At 37.1% G+C, this 16,117-nt stretch overlaps 1 protein-coding gene across 1 annotated transcript in view; it reads left to right on the top strand.

Moving 5' to 3' along the window:
- LOC133609996 (myelin and lymphocyte protein-like) overlaps positions 1–15,883 on the top strand; it is a 29,055-nt gene extending 13,172 nt beyond the window's left edge. Inside the window, exons 2-4 of the mRNA XM_061966053.1 lie at positions 11,131–11,295; positions 11,497–11,670; positions 14,810–15,883. Coding sequence (XP_061822037.1) covers positions 11,131–11,295; positions 11,497–11,670; positions 14,810–14,884 — 414 coding nt within the window. The 3' untranslated portion in view covers positions 14,885–15,883. The remainder of the gene's footprint in view (positions 1–11,130; positions 11,296–11,496; positions 11,671–14,809) is intronic.
- Positions 15,884–16,117: the final 234 nt, after the last annotated feature.

Below are 16,117 nucleotides of genomic sequence, written 5' to 3'. Positions count from 1 at the left end.
AACCCATTTATTAACCGTCTGGAATGGATTTATGCTGTCTTTAAGTTGGAGTGGAGTGGCAATTGCCTTTTATGGTGACACCTCGTGACCACTATAATATATTAAGGTCATAACAAAGTACGTTGAATGATGCGGACACATCGCAGCCTTGAGCACTGGCCGATACCGATACTGATCCGGTACGATATCAGCAGAAATAATACACTCTTTTAGTGTCGAATTTAATAAAAGGTTTGGTCAAGTGATACAAGTATTAAAAAAACTAACCCATTTATTAACTGTCTGGAATGGACGTATGCTGTCTTTAAGTTGGAGTGGAGTGGCAATTGCTTTTTATGGTGACACCTCGTGACTACTTTAATTCATTAAGGTCATAACAGAGTACGTTGAATGATGCGGACACATCGCAGCCTCGAGCACTGGCCGATACCGATCCGATACGATATCAGCAGAAATAATACACACTTTTAGTGTCGAATTTAATAAAAGGTTTGGTCAAGTGATACAAGTATAAAAAAAAACTAACCCATTTATTAACTGTCTGGAATGGACTTATGCTGTCTTTAAGTTGGAGTGGAGTGGTAATTGCTTTTTATGGTTGACACCTCGTGACCACTCTAATTCATTAAGCTCATAACATAGAGTACGTTGAATGATGCGGACACATCGCAGCCTTGAGCATTGGCCGATACCGATACTGATCCGGTACGATATCAGCAGAAATAATACACATTTTTAGTGTTGAATTTACTAAAAGGTTTGGTCAAGTGATACAGGTATTAAAAAATTAACCCATTTATTAACTGTCTGGAATGGACTTATGCTGTCTTTAAGTTGGAGTGGAGTGGTAATTGCTTTTTATAGTTGACACCTCGTGACCACTCTAATTCATTAAGCTCATAACAGAGTAAGTTGAAGGATGCGGACACATCGCAGCCTTGAGCACTGGCCGATACCAATAGTGATCCGGTACAATATCAGCAGAAATAATACACACTTTTAGTGTCGAATTTAATAAAAGGTTTGGTCAAGTGATACAGGTATTAAAAAATTAACCCATTTATTAACTGTCTGAAATGGACTTATGCTGTCTTTAAGTTGGAGTGGAGTGGCAATTGCTTTTTATGGTGACACCTCGTGACCACTAGAATTCATTAAGCTCACAACAGAGTACGTTGAACGATGCGGACACGTTTGCTACTGGATACTTTCTAATACGCTTCTGCCTTAGTGACTATGCGGCTATAAATATTTGATACTTGTTTATGTTGACCAATGTGCCGTTTCCAATTATCATTATGTATGTCTAGCTCGTGTGTAATTATGTTACCAGCTGTTGTGTAGCAGTAATAGTCTAGTCTACCATGTTTACTTTTTTTGTTTTAAATACGAGAAAAGACGACACCTATCAGCAAAAAAAATAAATTAAGTTAATTAAGCTAATGACGCAGTAAGTTGAATGATGCGGACACATTTGTTACTGGATACTTTGTATATGTAAGTAATATGCAACTATAATAATTAGATACTTGTTTTTATTGACAAATGTGCTGTTTTCAATTATTTGTATGCATATCTAGTTTGTGTGATGAGCTGTTGTGTAGTAACCTATATCCTACCATGTTTACTTAAAAAAAAAAAAAAATTTAATACGAGAAAAGGCCACACCTATTAGCAAAAAATAATACATTAAGTTAATTAAGCTCATGACGCAGTAAGTTGAATTATGCGGACACGTTTGTTACTGGATACCTTTTAATATGCCTTGGAGTCTTTGTATGTGTAAGTAATATGCAACTATAATCATTTGATACTTGTTTTTATTGAAAAATGTGCTGTTTACAATATTATTATGCATGTCTAGCTTGTGTGCTGTTGTGTGCTTAGCTGTTGCGTAGTTGCTAGGTCCTAGTAACCTACATCCTACCATGTTTACTTTTTTTTTTTTTTATACGAGAAAAGGCGACACCTATTGGCAAAAAATAATTCATAAAGGGAATTGAGCTCATAACACAGTAAGTTGAATGATGCGGACACATTTGTTACTGGATACTTCCTAATATGCCTTTGTATGTGTAAGTAATGTGCTGTTTCCAATTATTATATAGAGTATGTCGAGCTTGTGTGCTATTGTGTGCTTAAATGTTGTGTAGCTGCTTGTAGCCTATATGCTACTATGTTTACCTTTTTATTTTTATAAATACGAGAAAAAGGCGACACCTATTGGCAAAAATAATTCATGAAGTTTATGAATGCCTTGTGGCATTCACAAAATTAGGCTTTTGAATGATGCAAACACACTTGTTACTGGATACATTCTAATATGCCTTGGAGACTTTGTATGTGTAAGTAATATGCAACTATAACCATTTGATACTCATTCTTTGATAAATGTGCTGTTTTCAATTAATATTATGTCTAGCTTGAGTGCTATTTTGTGCTTAGCTGTTGTGCAGCTGCTCGGTCCTAGTAGTCTATAGTCTACCATGTTTACCTTTTTTTGTACAATAGAAAAAAACATATTTGTGTATTGGAGTACATTAAGATGTTAACTGGCTGTTCAGCTTTGCACAAGTAAACGCGCTGCAGGACGGCTTGTATCGGACATTTTACATGCAAGACGATATCATCTGATTTTTTTTCTGATATCGTACCAATATACACTATCAATATCGGTTCGGGACTCTACCGAATATGCACCCACCGCTTTGTATAAAAAAAATAAAATAAAAAAATAAATAAAACAAGCAGTCTTCGCTACACATCTTGAAATAAAGTCTTGAGCTCTATCCATCAGTCAGTGTTAAAAGTAGTCTAATACGGGACTTTTTATGTATTGAAATATCTGCTACTTGATAAGGACCACAGGAAGACATCTTATACTGACCATTTCATTAGGTACTCTGTACAAAATAAAAGTACTGTAATTGGAGATGTCCGATATTATCGGACATCTCTAATTACAGTACTTTTATTATAAAAGTACGATAAATGCTTTAAAATGTAATATCGGAAATTATCGGTATCGGTTTCAAAAAGAAAAATGTATGACTTTTTAAAACGCCGCTGTACGGAGTCGTATACGGACGTAGGGAGAAGTACGACTTGCCAACGCTCCCGATTTTTCCGGGAGACTCCCGAATTTCAGTGCCCCTCCCGAAAATCTCCCGGGGCAACCATTCTCCCGAATTTCTCCCGATTTCCACCCAGACAACAATATTAGGGGCGTGTCTTAAAGGCACTGCATTTGTGTGCCGGCCCAATCACATAATATCTACGGCTTTTCACACACATAAGTGAATGCAACCCACACCAAACATTCTTGTTTGGTGTGGGTTCAACAGCCATACAGGTCACACTGAGGGTGGCCGTATAAACAACTTTAACACTGTTACAAATATGCGCTACACTGTGAACCCACACCAAACAAGAATGACAAACACATTTCGGGAGAACATCCGCACCGTAACGCAACATAAACACAACAGAACAAATACCCAGAAGCCCTTGCAGCACTAACTCTTCCGGGACGCTACAATATACACCCCCCCGCTACCCCCTACCCACCCACTCACCCCCACCTCAACCTCCTCATGCTCTCTCAGGGAGAGCACGTCCCAAATTCCAAGCTGCTGTTTTGAGGCATGTTAAAAAAAATAATGCACTTTGTGACTTCAATAATAAATATGGCAGTGCCATGTTGGCATTTTTTTCCATAACTTGAGTTGATTTATTTTGGAAAACCTTGTTACATTGTTTTTACATCACAACAAAATTAGGCATAATAATGTGTTAATTCCACGACTGTATGTATCGGTATCGGTTGATATCGGAATCGGTAATTAAGAGTTGGACAATATCGGAATATCGGCAAAAAAGCCATTATCGGACATCTCTAACTGTAATATTATCTTAACAATATGTCTATTATTGTGGTTGTATCATATTTAAAGCTTTTATTAACATTTTGACCTTCTTATGTTGCTAAATAGGCCAGATGTACCTCCAGTTCTCGCTAACTCATACTTATTTCTTTATTTTTATGTTCTATAATGGCAATTGTAATCATATGGAACGGTAAATCTTATACAACTGGAGGTGTTGGATGTGCTGTGAGAATGCTGCGTTGTCGCCTTGGTTCCCTGAGAGCTGATTGGATGAATGCGGGGTCACATGACCAGGACCTGTGCAGGTGTCATCCACTGTGCCAACAATGGTGTCTTTCTGTTTGAAATCAAGCTATTTTTTTTTTTTTTAATTCAACATTTCAGGACTATATTCTTCATATCGTGTTACAACACCGTGTGTTTGTGTTGACTTCATTCCAAGGCTCTTTCAGGGGCAATGTTTGTCCAAGGAGGAGGGAGATGACTAAAAAGAAACAAACCCAGACCAGAGCGTCCTCGTGTGTGTGTTCTATTTCAAAAGGGGATGCTGTCGTTTTAAAGAGCCACAACTCCTATTTCACACAACGTTTGTGACATCATCTCAGTTTAAGTCCCTGTAACCGTAGATACCTTAGATATAACCACATATGACAAGCCCCTTTCAGCGCCATGGAAACAAAGACAACAAGAAGAATGCCTGAACAATGGGAAGGTTTTTGTACTACCATTATTATTTTTTTCTTTCTGTTCCTATTTTTTATTTTATTATTTTTGTTTTAATATATTACATTTTTTGTAATTATTTATCAAAAAAGGCTAATGTTAAAGGCCTACTGAAATGCGATTTTCTTATTTAAACGGGGATAGCAGGTCCATTCTATGTGTCATACTTGATCATTTCGCGATATTGCCATATTTTTGCTGAAAGGATTTAGTAGAGAACATCGACGATAAAGTTCGCAACTTTTGGTCGCTGATAAAAAAGCCTTGCCTGTACCGGAAGTAGAAGACGAGTAGCGTGACGTCGCAGGTTGTGGAGCTCCTCACATCCGCACATTGTTTACAATCATGGCCACCAGCAGCGAGAGAGATTCGGACCGAGAAAGCGACGATTTCCCCATTAATTTGAGTGAGGATGAAAGATTTGTGGATGAGGAAAGTGAGAGTGAAGGACTAGAGGGCAGTGGGAGCGATTCAGATAGGGAAGATGCTGTGAGAGGCGGGTGGGACCTGATATTCAGCTGGGAATGACTAAAACAGTAAATAAACACAAGACATATATATACTCTATTAGCCACAACACAACCAGGCTTATATTTAATATGCCACAAATTAATCCCGCATAACAAACCCCTTCCCCCCTCCCGTCCATATAACCCGCCAATACAACTCAAACACCTGCACAACACACTCAATCCCACAGCCCAAAGTACCGTTCACCTCCCCAAAGTTCATACAGCACATATATTTCCCCAAAGTTACGTACGTGACATGCACATCGCGGCACGCACGTACGGGCAAGCGATCAAATGTTTGGAAGCCGCAGCTGCATGCGTACTCACGGTACCGCGTCTGCATATCCAACTCAAAGTCCTCCTGTTGTCCCAGTTCTCCACAGGCCAATGGTAAAGCTTGACTGTCATCTTCCGGGAATGTAAACAATGAAACACCGGCTGTGTTTGTGTTGCTGCAGCCGCCCGCAATACACCGCTTCCCACCTACAGCTTTCTTCTTTGCTGTCTCCATTGTTCATTGAACAAATTGCAAAAGATTCCCCAACACAGATGTCCAGAATACTGTGGAATCTTGCGATGAAAACAGACGACTTAATAGCTGGCCACCATGCTGTCCCAAAATGTCCTCTACAATCCGTTACATCACGCGCTGACGTCATCATACCGAGACGTTTTCAGCAGGATATTTTGCGCGAAATTAAAAATTGCACTTTAGTAAGCTAACCGGCCGTATTGGCATGTGTTGCAATGTTAAGATTTCATCATTGATATATAAACTATCAGACTGCGTGGTCGGTAGTAGTGGGTTTCAGTAGGCCTTTAAAAGACAATATATTGTATAATTTTGAGAAATCATCGCAATAACGTAATAAATACAATGTTGGTACATTGTGATGCATACATTTGTAAAATACGCCATACGTTTGCAATAGAGATGTCCGATAATGGCTTTTTTGCCGATATCCAACATTCCGATAATGTCCAACTCTTAATTACCGATTCCAATATCAACCGATACCGATATATACAGTCGTGGAATTAACACATTATCATGCCTAATTTTGTTGTGATGCCCCGCTGGATGCATTAAACAATGTAACAAGGTTTTCCAAAATAAACTCAAGTTATGGAAAAAAGTGCCAACATGGCACTGCCATATTTATTATTGAAGTCACAAAGTGCATTATTTTTTTTAACATGCCTCAAAACAGCAGCTTGGAATTTGGGACATGCTCTCCCTGAGATAATCCTGATACCCACTACAACTATGGGAAGTACTATACTTTGACTTTCACAAAGTGCATTATTTTGTATTTTTTTTAAACATGCCTCAAAACAACAGCGACAAAAACAATGAAGGCAGACAGCTTCAGTCCAGAGTATACTAGAGTAATAAAGTAAACAATAACATAGTCCTCATTTAGTGCAAGACTGCCTGGCATACTGTATAACAGGAAATTATAAACTAGGCTCAATCTGAACAGCCGATATGGGCGTCTACATCAACTATATAATTTGCCTTAGAAGCTGGACAGGACAAAAAAATAAAAAATAATAATAATATTTTTGAAACAGATACCGATAATTTCCGATATTACATTTTAAAGCATTTATCGGCTGATAATATCAGCACTCCGATATTATCGGACATCTCTAGTTTGCAACAAATCATAAAATTAAATTACAAAAAAATCCAATATTGTGTTTTATTACTAAATACTGAAAGTTTTTTTTAATACTAAATTTTTTTTTAAATACTAGCACATTATTTAATGTTGACAAAGCAAACTGCATTAAGAAATAAGCAAGTTATGATTGATTTTTTTCATTGTATTGCATCACATTAGATGGGAAAGCAGCCCCCAGTAAGATGGCTGCCACGCAGGCACGTTGCTTAGCATGGCTGCTATTATCTACTTATATAGTGCATACGGAAAGTATTCACAACGCTTCACTTTTTCCACATTTAATGGAATACATAATTTTTTTTATCCTCAATTCTACACATAATACCCCATTATGACAATGTGAAAATTTAAATTTTGCAAATGTATTTAAAATGAAAAAGTGAAAAATCACATGTACATAAGTATTCAGACCCTTTGCTCATTACTTTGTTGATGCACATTTGGCGGCAATTACAGCCTCATCTGTGGGCAGTTTCGCCCATTCCTCTTTGCAGCACCTCTCAAGCTCCATCAGGTTGGATGGGAAGCATTGGTTTTCATCCAGGATGTCTCTGTACATTGTTGCATTCATATTTCCTTCTATCTTAAATTGTCTCACAGTTCCTACTGCTGAAAACCATCCTCCACAGCATGATGCTGCCACCTTCATGCTTCACTGTAGGGATGCTATTTGACCTTTTGATGAGCGGTGCTTGGTTTTACGCCAATGAGTTCAATCTTTGTCTCATCAGACCAGAGAATTTTGATTCTCATGGTCTGAGAGTCTTTCAGGTGCATTTTGGGAAACTTAAAACTAAGAAATGGCTTCAGTCTGGCCACTCTACCATACAGGCCTGATTGGTGGATTGCTGCAGAGATGGTTGTCCTTCCGGAAGGTTCTTCTCTCTCCACAGAGGAATGCTGTAGCTCTGACAGAGTGACCATCGGGTTCTTGGTCACCGCCCTGACCACTTATGTACATGTTTTTTTGTTTGTTTTTTTAATAAATTTGCAAATTCTATTTTATTTTTTTTCACATGGTCATTATGGGGTATTTTGTGTAGAATTTTTAGGACAAAAAAATAAATATATTTTGGAATAAAGCTGTAACATAACAAAATGTGGAAAAAGTGAATACTTTCAGGATGCAATGTATTTGTGTAAGGGGCGTCCAAACTTTTTCCACTGAGGGCCACATACTGAAAAATCAAGGCATGCTGGGGCCATTTTGATATTTTTCATTTTCAAAACCAATTTACTCGGGGTGTGACGTTTCGTTTTAACTTTGATTCGATTCAGAATTTGTGTTTTAGAACGATACGACCCGAAATGATTCAGTAAGTTGAAATTCAGCATGCAGGGGCCAGTTAGATAGTTTTCATTTTGAAAACTAATACAATATTTATTGTAACCAATAGCACTAGCCTCAATTTTGGTGACTGTTAAAGGTCCCGGGGACCCAAAAGGGTTTCAGTTAGGGACTGCCGATATTATCGGCTGATAAATGCTTTAAAATGTAATATCGTAAATTATCGGTATCGGTTTCAAAATTATCGGTATCGGTTTCAAAAAGTAAAATTCATGACTTTTTAAAACGCCGCTGTGTACACGGACGTAGGGAGAAGGACAGAACGCCAATAAACCTTTAAGGCACCTCCTTTGCGTCCCAGCCCAATCACATAATATCTACGGCTTTTCACACACACAAGTGAATGCAAGCCATACTTGGTCAACAGCCATACAGGTCACACTGAGGGTGGCCGTATAAACAACTTCAACACTGTTACAAATATGCGCCACACTGTGAGCCCACACCAAACAAGAATGACAAACACATTTCGGGAGAACATCCGCACCGTAACACAACATAAACACAACAGAACAAATACCCAGAACCCCTTGCAGCACTAACTCTTGCGGGACGCTACAATATACACCCCCCGATACCCCCTACCTCAACCCCGCCCCCTTCAACCTCCTCATGCTCTCTCAGGGAGAGCATGTCCCAAATTCCAAGCTGCTGTTTTGAGGCATGTTAAAAAAAAATTATGCACTTTGTGACTTCAATAATAAATATGGCAGTGCCATGTTGGCATTTTTTTTCCATAACTTGAGTTGATTTATTTTGGGAAAACCTTGTTACATTGTTTAATGCATCCAGCGGGGCATCACAACAAAATTAGGCATAATAATGTGTTAATTCCACGACTGTATATATCGGTATCGATTGATATCGGAATTGGTAATTAAGAGTTGGACAATATCGGAATATCGGCAAGAAAGCTATTATCGGACATCTCTAGTTTCAGTCAATAAAGTGTTTAAAACAAGTCGTATATATATATATATATTTTTTTTTTTTAAACTTTCAACGCTTAAATATTTATAGATTAATAGATCAATTTACGATCTATTCACTGACATAAAAGTTTTTGTATATTTTTGCCCTTTTTTGTCAAACAAAAAACCCCTGTTTTTTAAGACAAAAACACAAAATATGCACTATTTACCCCCCAAAATTCTGTTATTCATATTTAATCTGAAGTAATTGGAGCCTTAAATAAGCCCATAATTCATAACAACATTGATTTTGGTTAATTATTTTTTGGACAATGACAGTTTATATATATAAAAAAAACGACTTAAGGTCCAAATCCAAATCGACCACACTTATAGAATGGTTAAAAATTAGAGATGTCCGATATTATCGGCCGATAAATGCGTTAAAATGTAATATCGGAAATTATCGGTATCGTTTTTTTTTATTATCGGTATTGTTTTTGTTTTTTTATTAAATCAACATAAAAAACACAAGATACACTTACAATTAGTGCACCAACCCAAAAAAACTCCCTCCCCCATTTGCACTCATTCACACAAAAGGGTTGTTTCTTTCTGTTATTAATATTCTGGTTCCTACATTATATATCAATATATATCAATACAGTCTGCAAGGGATACAGTCCGTAAGCACACATGATTGTGCGTGCTGCTGGTCCACTAATAGTACTAACCTTTAACAGTTAATTTTACTCATTTTCATTAATTACTAGTTTCTATGTAACTGTTTTTATATTGTTTTACTTTATTTTTTATTCAAGAAAATGTTTTTAATTTATTTATCTTAATTTATTAATTTTACCTTATCTTCACCATACCTGGTTGTCCAAATTAGGCATAATAATGTGTTAATTCCACGACTGCATATATCGGTTGATATTGGTATCGGTTGATATCGGTATCGGTAATTAAAGAGTTGGACAATATCGGAATATCGGATATCAGCAAAAAGCCATTATCGGACATCCCTATTAAAAATAAGTCATATCAATATATATTATTTATTACCTTTAACGCTTAAATTGCTAGATCAACTTCAGATCTATCAGTCGATTATACATTTTTATTATAATGTTATCTTATGTTTTATGCTTTTATTGTCAAAGAAAATTGTGTTTTATTCATATGGTAAACACAAAATACACAATATTTTTCCCAAAAAATATTTCAAAGTGGAGTATTTGATGAGAAGTGATTGGAGCCTTGAAACGGTCAATAATTTATAACAACGATTTTGACTCGTAAATTTTTTCTTTTTTTAATATTTTTTAATTTTTTTTAGCAACGACAGCTTAAAAGTACTGCGATGAGGTGGCGACTTGTCCAGGGTGTACCCCGCCTTCCGTCCGATTGTAGCTGAGATAGGCTCCAGCGCCCCCCGCGACCCCAAAGGGAATAAGCGGTAGAAAATGGATGAATGGATGGTTGGAGCTTAAAAGTAAAAAACTGCCTGCATGGCAGCTATGTGTTATTAGTCAATATTGCACAATTGTCTCTCTACATTACACCTGTTTGCTCTTCTATTCCACTTTTTTTTTTTCATAGTATTTCTAAAATGTGATCTATGGTAAATGCTTTCGTTAACAACTCTAATTAGGAGGTCTACAAAAGCTAATAACTGGTTGGGTCTCCAATTGGCCCCAAGTTAAATTGGCAGTAAACACTGTGGCTGTAGGCAACCTCTAACAGTATTTTTCCCACTAACTCCCCAAGATGGCAGTAGCTACAATCCAAGTATTGTGAGTGGTCAACACATAGTGGCTTTATCTACCTCTGCGTGTTCACAAGTGTAGTACTATACACACTCATCAGGCTATTAATGCTGACTAAGCAATTTGCTCATGATTACAACATGGCTTCTGTCACTGCTGTGTAGTGCGATATACTTTTTAATAAATGGACCACGTGGTCAAAAAAACAACTTTCAAATTTCGGGGAATAGCAGCCCCTGTCCAGTGTTCGATACGTGATCCTGACCTGTGTGACTCCGCCCCCTTGCAGGTGTTTGGGGGTCTGGTGTGGATCCTGGTGGCGTCCACCCGCGTCCTCCCGGACAACCCTCTGGGCTGGGTGATGTTCGTGTCGATCTTCTGCTTCGTCTTCACCACGCTCTGGTTCTTCCTCTTCCTCTGCGGCGCCAATCAGAGCAGCATCTGGCCCGCCTTGGTGAGACACGCCCACCAGCATGCTGATTGGCCGGTTGGATACGCCACAGCCCTCCCCTAAGTTAGATAGAGCACATTCACTGTCACTCATGTTGCATTCGAGAAACCTGGGAAAGCAGAAAATGGACTGATTCCAAACATGTTTGTTTGCGGACAAATAAACATAATAATACATTTAATGAATAACGTTTCTCTCCCTCAGGATGTTGGCTACCACTTCTTGGCGGCGGTCTTCTACCTGAGCGCCTCGGTGGATCTGGCCTACATAACGGTGCTCAAAGGGTGGGGGGTGACCATTCTCTCCGGGGGCACCGTGCTCCAGCTGGCACTGACTGGGGAAGCGCTCAAAATCTACCGGCTGGACATCGCCGCTGTGGTGAGATGTCTCACACACACACACACAAATATACATAAATGTACGCATTAAACACACACATACATGTACTCTTAAATAGTACACGAGAATACACACTTGTCGGCAAACAGATACTAGGGTTGATCAAAAAAATGGATTCACATCCCAATCCCGTTTTTTTTATTTATTCCGATTCTATATCAATTCATAATTTTTGAGCCTCAATTCATAAATTTTTTTTTTTGAATAAAAAAAAATAAAAAATAATAATATATATATATATATACATATATATATATAAATACAAGTACCAATGATAGTCACACACACACACACACACACACACTAGGTGTGGCGAAATTATTTTCTGCATTTGACCCATCACCCTTGATCACCCCCTGGGAGGTGAGGGGAGCAGTGAGCAGCAGCGGTGGCCGCGCCCAGGAATTATTTATGGTGATTTATCCCCCAATTCCAACCCTTGATGCTGAGTGTCAAGCAGGGAGGTAATGGGTCCCATTTTTATAGTCTTTGGTATGACTCGGCCGGGGTTTGAACTCACTACCTACCGATCTCAGGGCGGATACTCTAACCACCATATATGCATGTAAATATATTTATATGCATGTAACTATATATATATATATATATAAATATATATATATACAGTATATATACACAGTACATACATCGTAAAATATACAGTGGTTTTTACACTGAATTACTGCAAATTGAACAGTAAAATTCTGGGGACTGAGCTGCCAGTTTGTCTATTAACTGAAAAACTACAATAATTTTTTTAGCGCATTACTTTTAACAGAAAAACAGCACCACTGTTTTTTCTTTACAGGAAAATTTTGGCGTCTGAGCTGTCAGTTGTTTTTTTTTTTTTTTACAGTAAAATTTATGGTGGTTTTTACACCGAAAAAAAAAACATTTGTGTTTTTTTTTTAAAGTAAAATTTACGGTGGTTTTTACACCGGAAAAAATATATTTGTGTTATTTTTACGGTAAAATTCTGGTGACTGAGCAGCCAGTTTTTATTTTTTTACAGTAATATCTGTTGTGTATGTTTTTACAGTGCATTACTGTAAACGGAAAAACGTTACCACTGTTTTTTTCTTTTACAAGAAATTTCTAGTGACTGAGCTTCCATTTTTTTTTTACTATAAATGTTACTGTGTTTTTTACACTTAATTTATGTCCATTGAAAAACAATACCTTTGTTATTTTTACAGTAAAATGCCAACACTTCAGTGATTTTTTTCTTTTTCTTTTACAGTCTAATCCACACGGTCAATGTTTTTACAATGCATTACTTTGAATTGAAAAACAGCCCTACAGTTTGTTTTTTTTACGATAAAATTCTGGCGACTGAGCTGACAGTTTTTAACTGTAAATTCGACTGATTCTTTTTACAGTTAGAATAAAAACCGTATAAACTACACCATAGGTTCTTAACCTTTTTTTTTTTTTTTTTGGATCACGGGCCCCCACTTAAATATTAACACAATTGGGGCGGTATAGCTCGGTTGGTAGAGTGGCCGTGCCAGCAACTTGAGGGTTCCAGGTTCGATCCCCGCTTCCGCCATCCTAGTCACTGCCGTTGTGTCCTTGGGCAAGACACTTTAACCACCTGCTCCCAGTGCCACCCACACTGGTTTAAATGTAACTTAGATATTGGGTTTCACTATGTAAAAGCACTTTGAGTCACTAGAGAAAAAGCGCTATATAATTCACTTCACTTCACAACACTTAATTAGTAATCTTACTCTTGATTTTATTCGTATTCAATAATTATATCTAACCTACTTACAGTTTAACAGGATCCACCTTGTTAAATGATATGAAAGCATGTGTTATGTGTTAATCACAAATATTATCAAGGCTTAGGCCAAGCTGATTATAAAAATAAATACTAATCAAAATAAAAGAAATGACTGAATTGTATGTATGGATTTACATACAATTACACAGTGTTAAAATACATGGATTTTAACTAAATTATTAATTATATTGCTATATAACATACTTGCCAACCCTCCCGAATTTTCCGGGAGACTCCCGAAATTCAGCGCCTCTCCCGAAAACCTCCCGGGACAAATATTCTCCCGAAAATCTCCCGATTTTCAGCCGGAGCTAGAAGCCACGCCCCCTCTAGCTCCATGCGGACCTGAGTGAGGACAGCCTTTTTTCATGACGGGAGGACCACAGGGTGACAAGAACTAAAGAGATAAATTGTCTTATTATGTTTATCTTACCTAAAAATAAATACATTTATTAATTTTAAAAAAACAACTAAATACATGTTTACTATATTTTGCTAAAAACATCAAAATTAATTGTATTTTTATTTGTATTTTTTCCTGACTCCTTATTACATCCAGCCATAGAATTATACATTAAAATAAACATATTTGAAATAATTGATTTTAAATTATCATAATAATTCATTTAAAATGACCATATTTAATTATTAAAATAATTGCTTGTTTATCAACAACTTTAGCATTTTATTCATTACATTTTGAAACTCTCAGAAGCCTAGTTATGTTATATTCCTTAATATTTATTTATGCAAGTTTGAAGTATCAATTATCTAAACACAGTTTTGTTTGCATATTTTCAGGATGTAGATATCTATATCTATATATATATATATGTATGAAATACTTGACTTGGTGAATTCTAGCTGTCAATATACTCCTCCCCTCTTAACCACGCCCTCAACCACGCCCCGCCCCACCCCCGACCACGCCCCCACCTCTCGAAATTGGAGGTCTCAAGGTTGGCAAGTATGCTATATAATATGTATGTTGTCGATAAAATTCAAGTGCAAACAAAAAAAAACAGCTTCACTTCATAATTCTTGCGCTTAAGAAACTTCTCTATGACTTTAAGCTCCATACTTCTTCTGTCTATTTGATATTGTCATTACTGCCACAAGTGGTGGAAAAGTGCATTACAACTGAGTACCGCTGCGGTTGAGAAACAGATATTTTTTGGCCCCGGACCTATGGTTAAGAAACACTGAGACCGTAAACTACCTTAGCTAGTCGTTTATGTTAAGAACCACAGTTATGTTACATAATCTATCATTTTTCATTCTGTTGGTTCGGTACTGACCAGCCCGGGGGCTGTGATCCATGTGTGTCTCCAGGTGATGTCCTACGTGGCCACGCTTCTCTACTTCCTGCACGCTATTTTCTCCGCCATCCGATGGAGGAAGGCTTAGACACGACACCGCCCTGACAGAGACAAGAAGCCAAAAGTCAAACCAAGTGGGCCAGTCGCCAATACTTAACGACTTTCCTTTATATATATATATATATATATATATGTTTTTTTACACTGACACAATGTTACAGTAGTCACATGACTGAACGAGCAGCAAACAAACTAATCATTTACAATAACAAATCCTCGCCGTTTGCAAAAAAAATCCCAAACAAATGGCGAGAAACCGCACAAAAAATTTCGAAGCATAAAGTATACAATGTCCTCGTCTTGTCAAAGCATTCGCCTGCTGGAAAATGTTGAGTGAATTAACTTGCGAAACAGCGCCCCCTGCTAGATTTATAGCTGAAGCACTCTTTTACCTACCCTGCAGATAGCGCCATCGGACCTCTTTCTGTACAATTTACATTTAAAAACAAAATAGTTTACAATTAAATGAGAATAAATATATTTGCAAATAGGCGAGGGTCTACTGTACGCCAAAAAGAAACAGAAAGCTTTATTTCAAACAGAAACGCCCACATGTTTTGGCACACAGCTCATTTTTTTAGGCTTCAGAAAATACTAAAAATACAATTCGTTCGTTGATAATGAGATATATGATTAGAGGGTGTCCAAACTTCAATTTGCCCCGCGAGACGGCACAAGTTCAATAAGCGGTGTTTTTTTATGCAATATATAAATAATCAACAATCTGATAGCTGTTATTTTCTCACCATCTGTTGGCCATCAAAAATAACTCAAGTCAACAGCCATTAATTATACATAAATCCAAACTTACTTATATGACCCAATCCAAACAATCTTCCCTAGCCATGGTGCATGAAAAACAAATTCAACCAGCAGAAAAATTCAACAAACATGGTCACACATAACACATCCTGCTCATTGAAAATTGTGGATATTATTTAAAAAATGTCCAATCAGCTTAAAAAAATCTAAATTACACCCATTTAAATCCATTAGTGCATGATGGGAAAAATACAAAACACTATCTCCACACGCTTTTTAGCTGCTTGATATTTTTGATTGATTAAAAAACCTGAAGGTTGTCACGGGAGTAAGTAAACAAGGTAGGGGTCGAATTTTGACATACTCTTAATAACCAATTATGATAATTATTAATTATATATCCATTATATTAAAAATAAAAATAAAAAAAATATATATATACAGCACAGGCCAAAAGTTTGGACACAACTTCTCATTTCAATGCGTTTTTCTTTATTTT

The sequence above is a fragment of the Nerophis lumbriciformis genome, linkage group LG02, assembly GCF_033978685.3.
Source record: "Nerophis lumbriciformis linkage group LG02, RoL_Nlum_v2.1, whole genome shotgun sequence".
NCBI classification, from domain to species: Eukaryota; Metazoa; Chordata; class Actinopteri; order Syngnathiformes; family Syngnathidae; genus Nerophis; species Nerophis lumbriciformis.
This window is presented reverse-complemented; position numbering and strand designations above follow the sequence as displayed.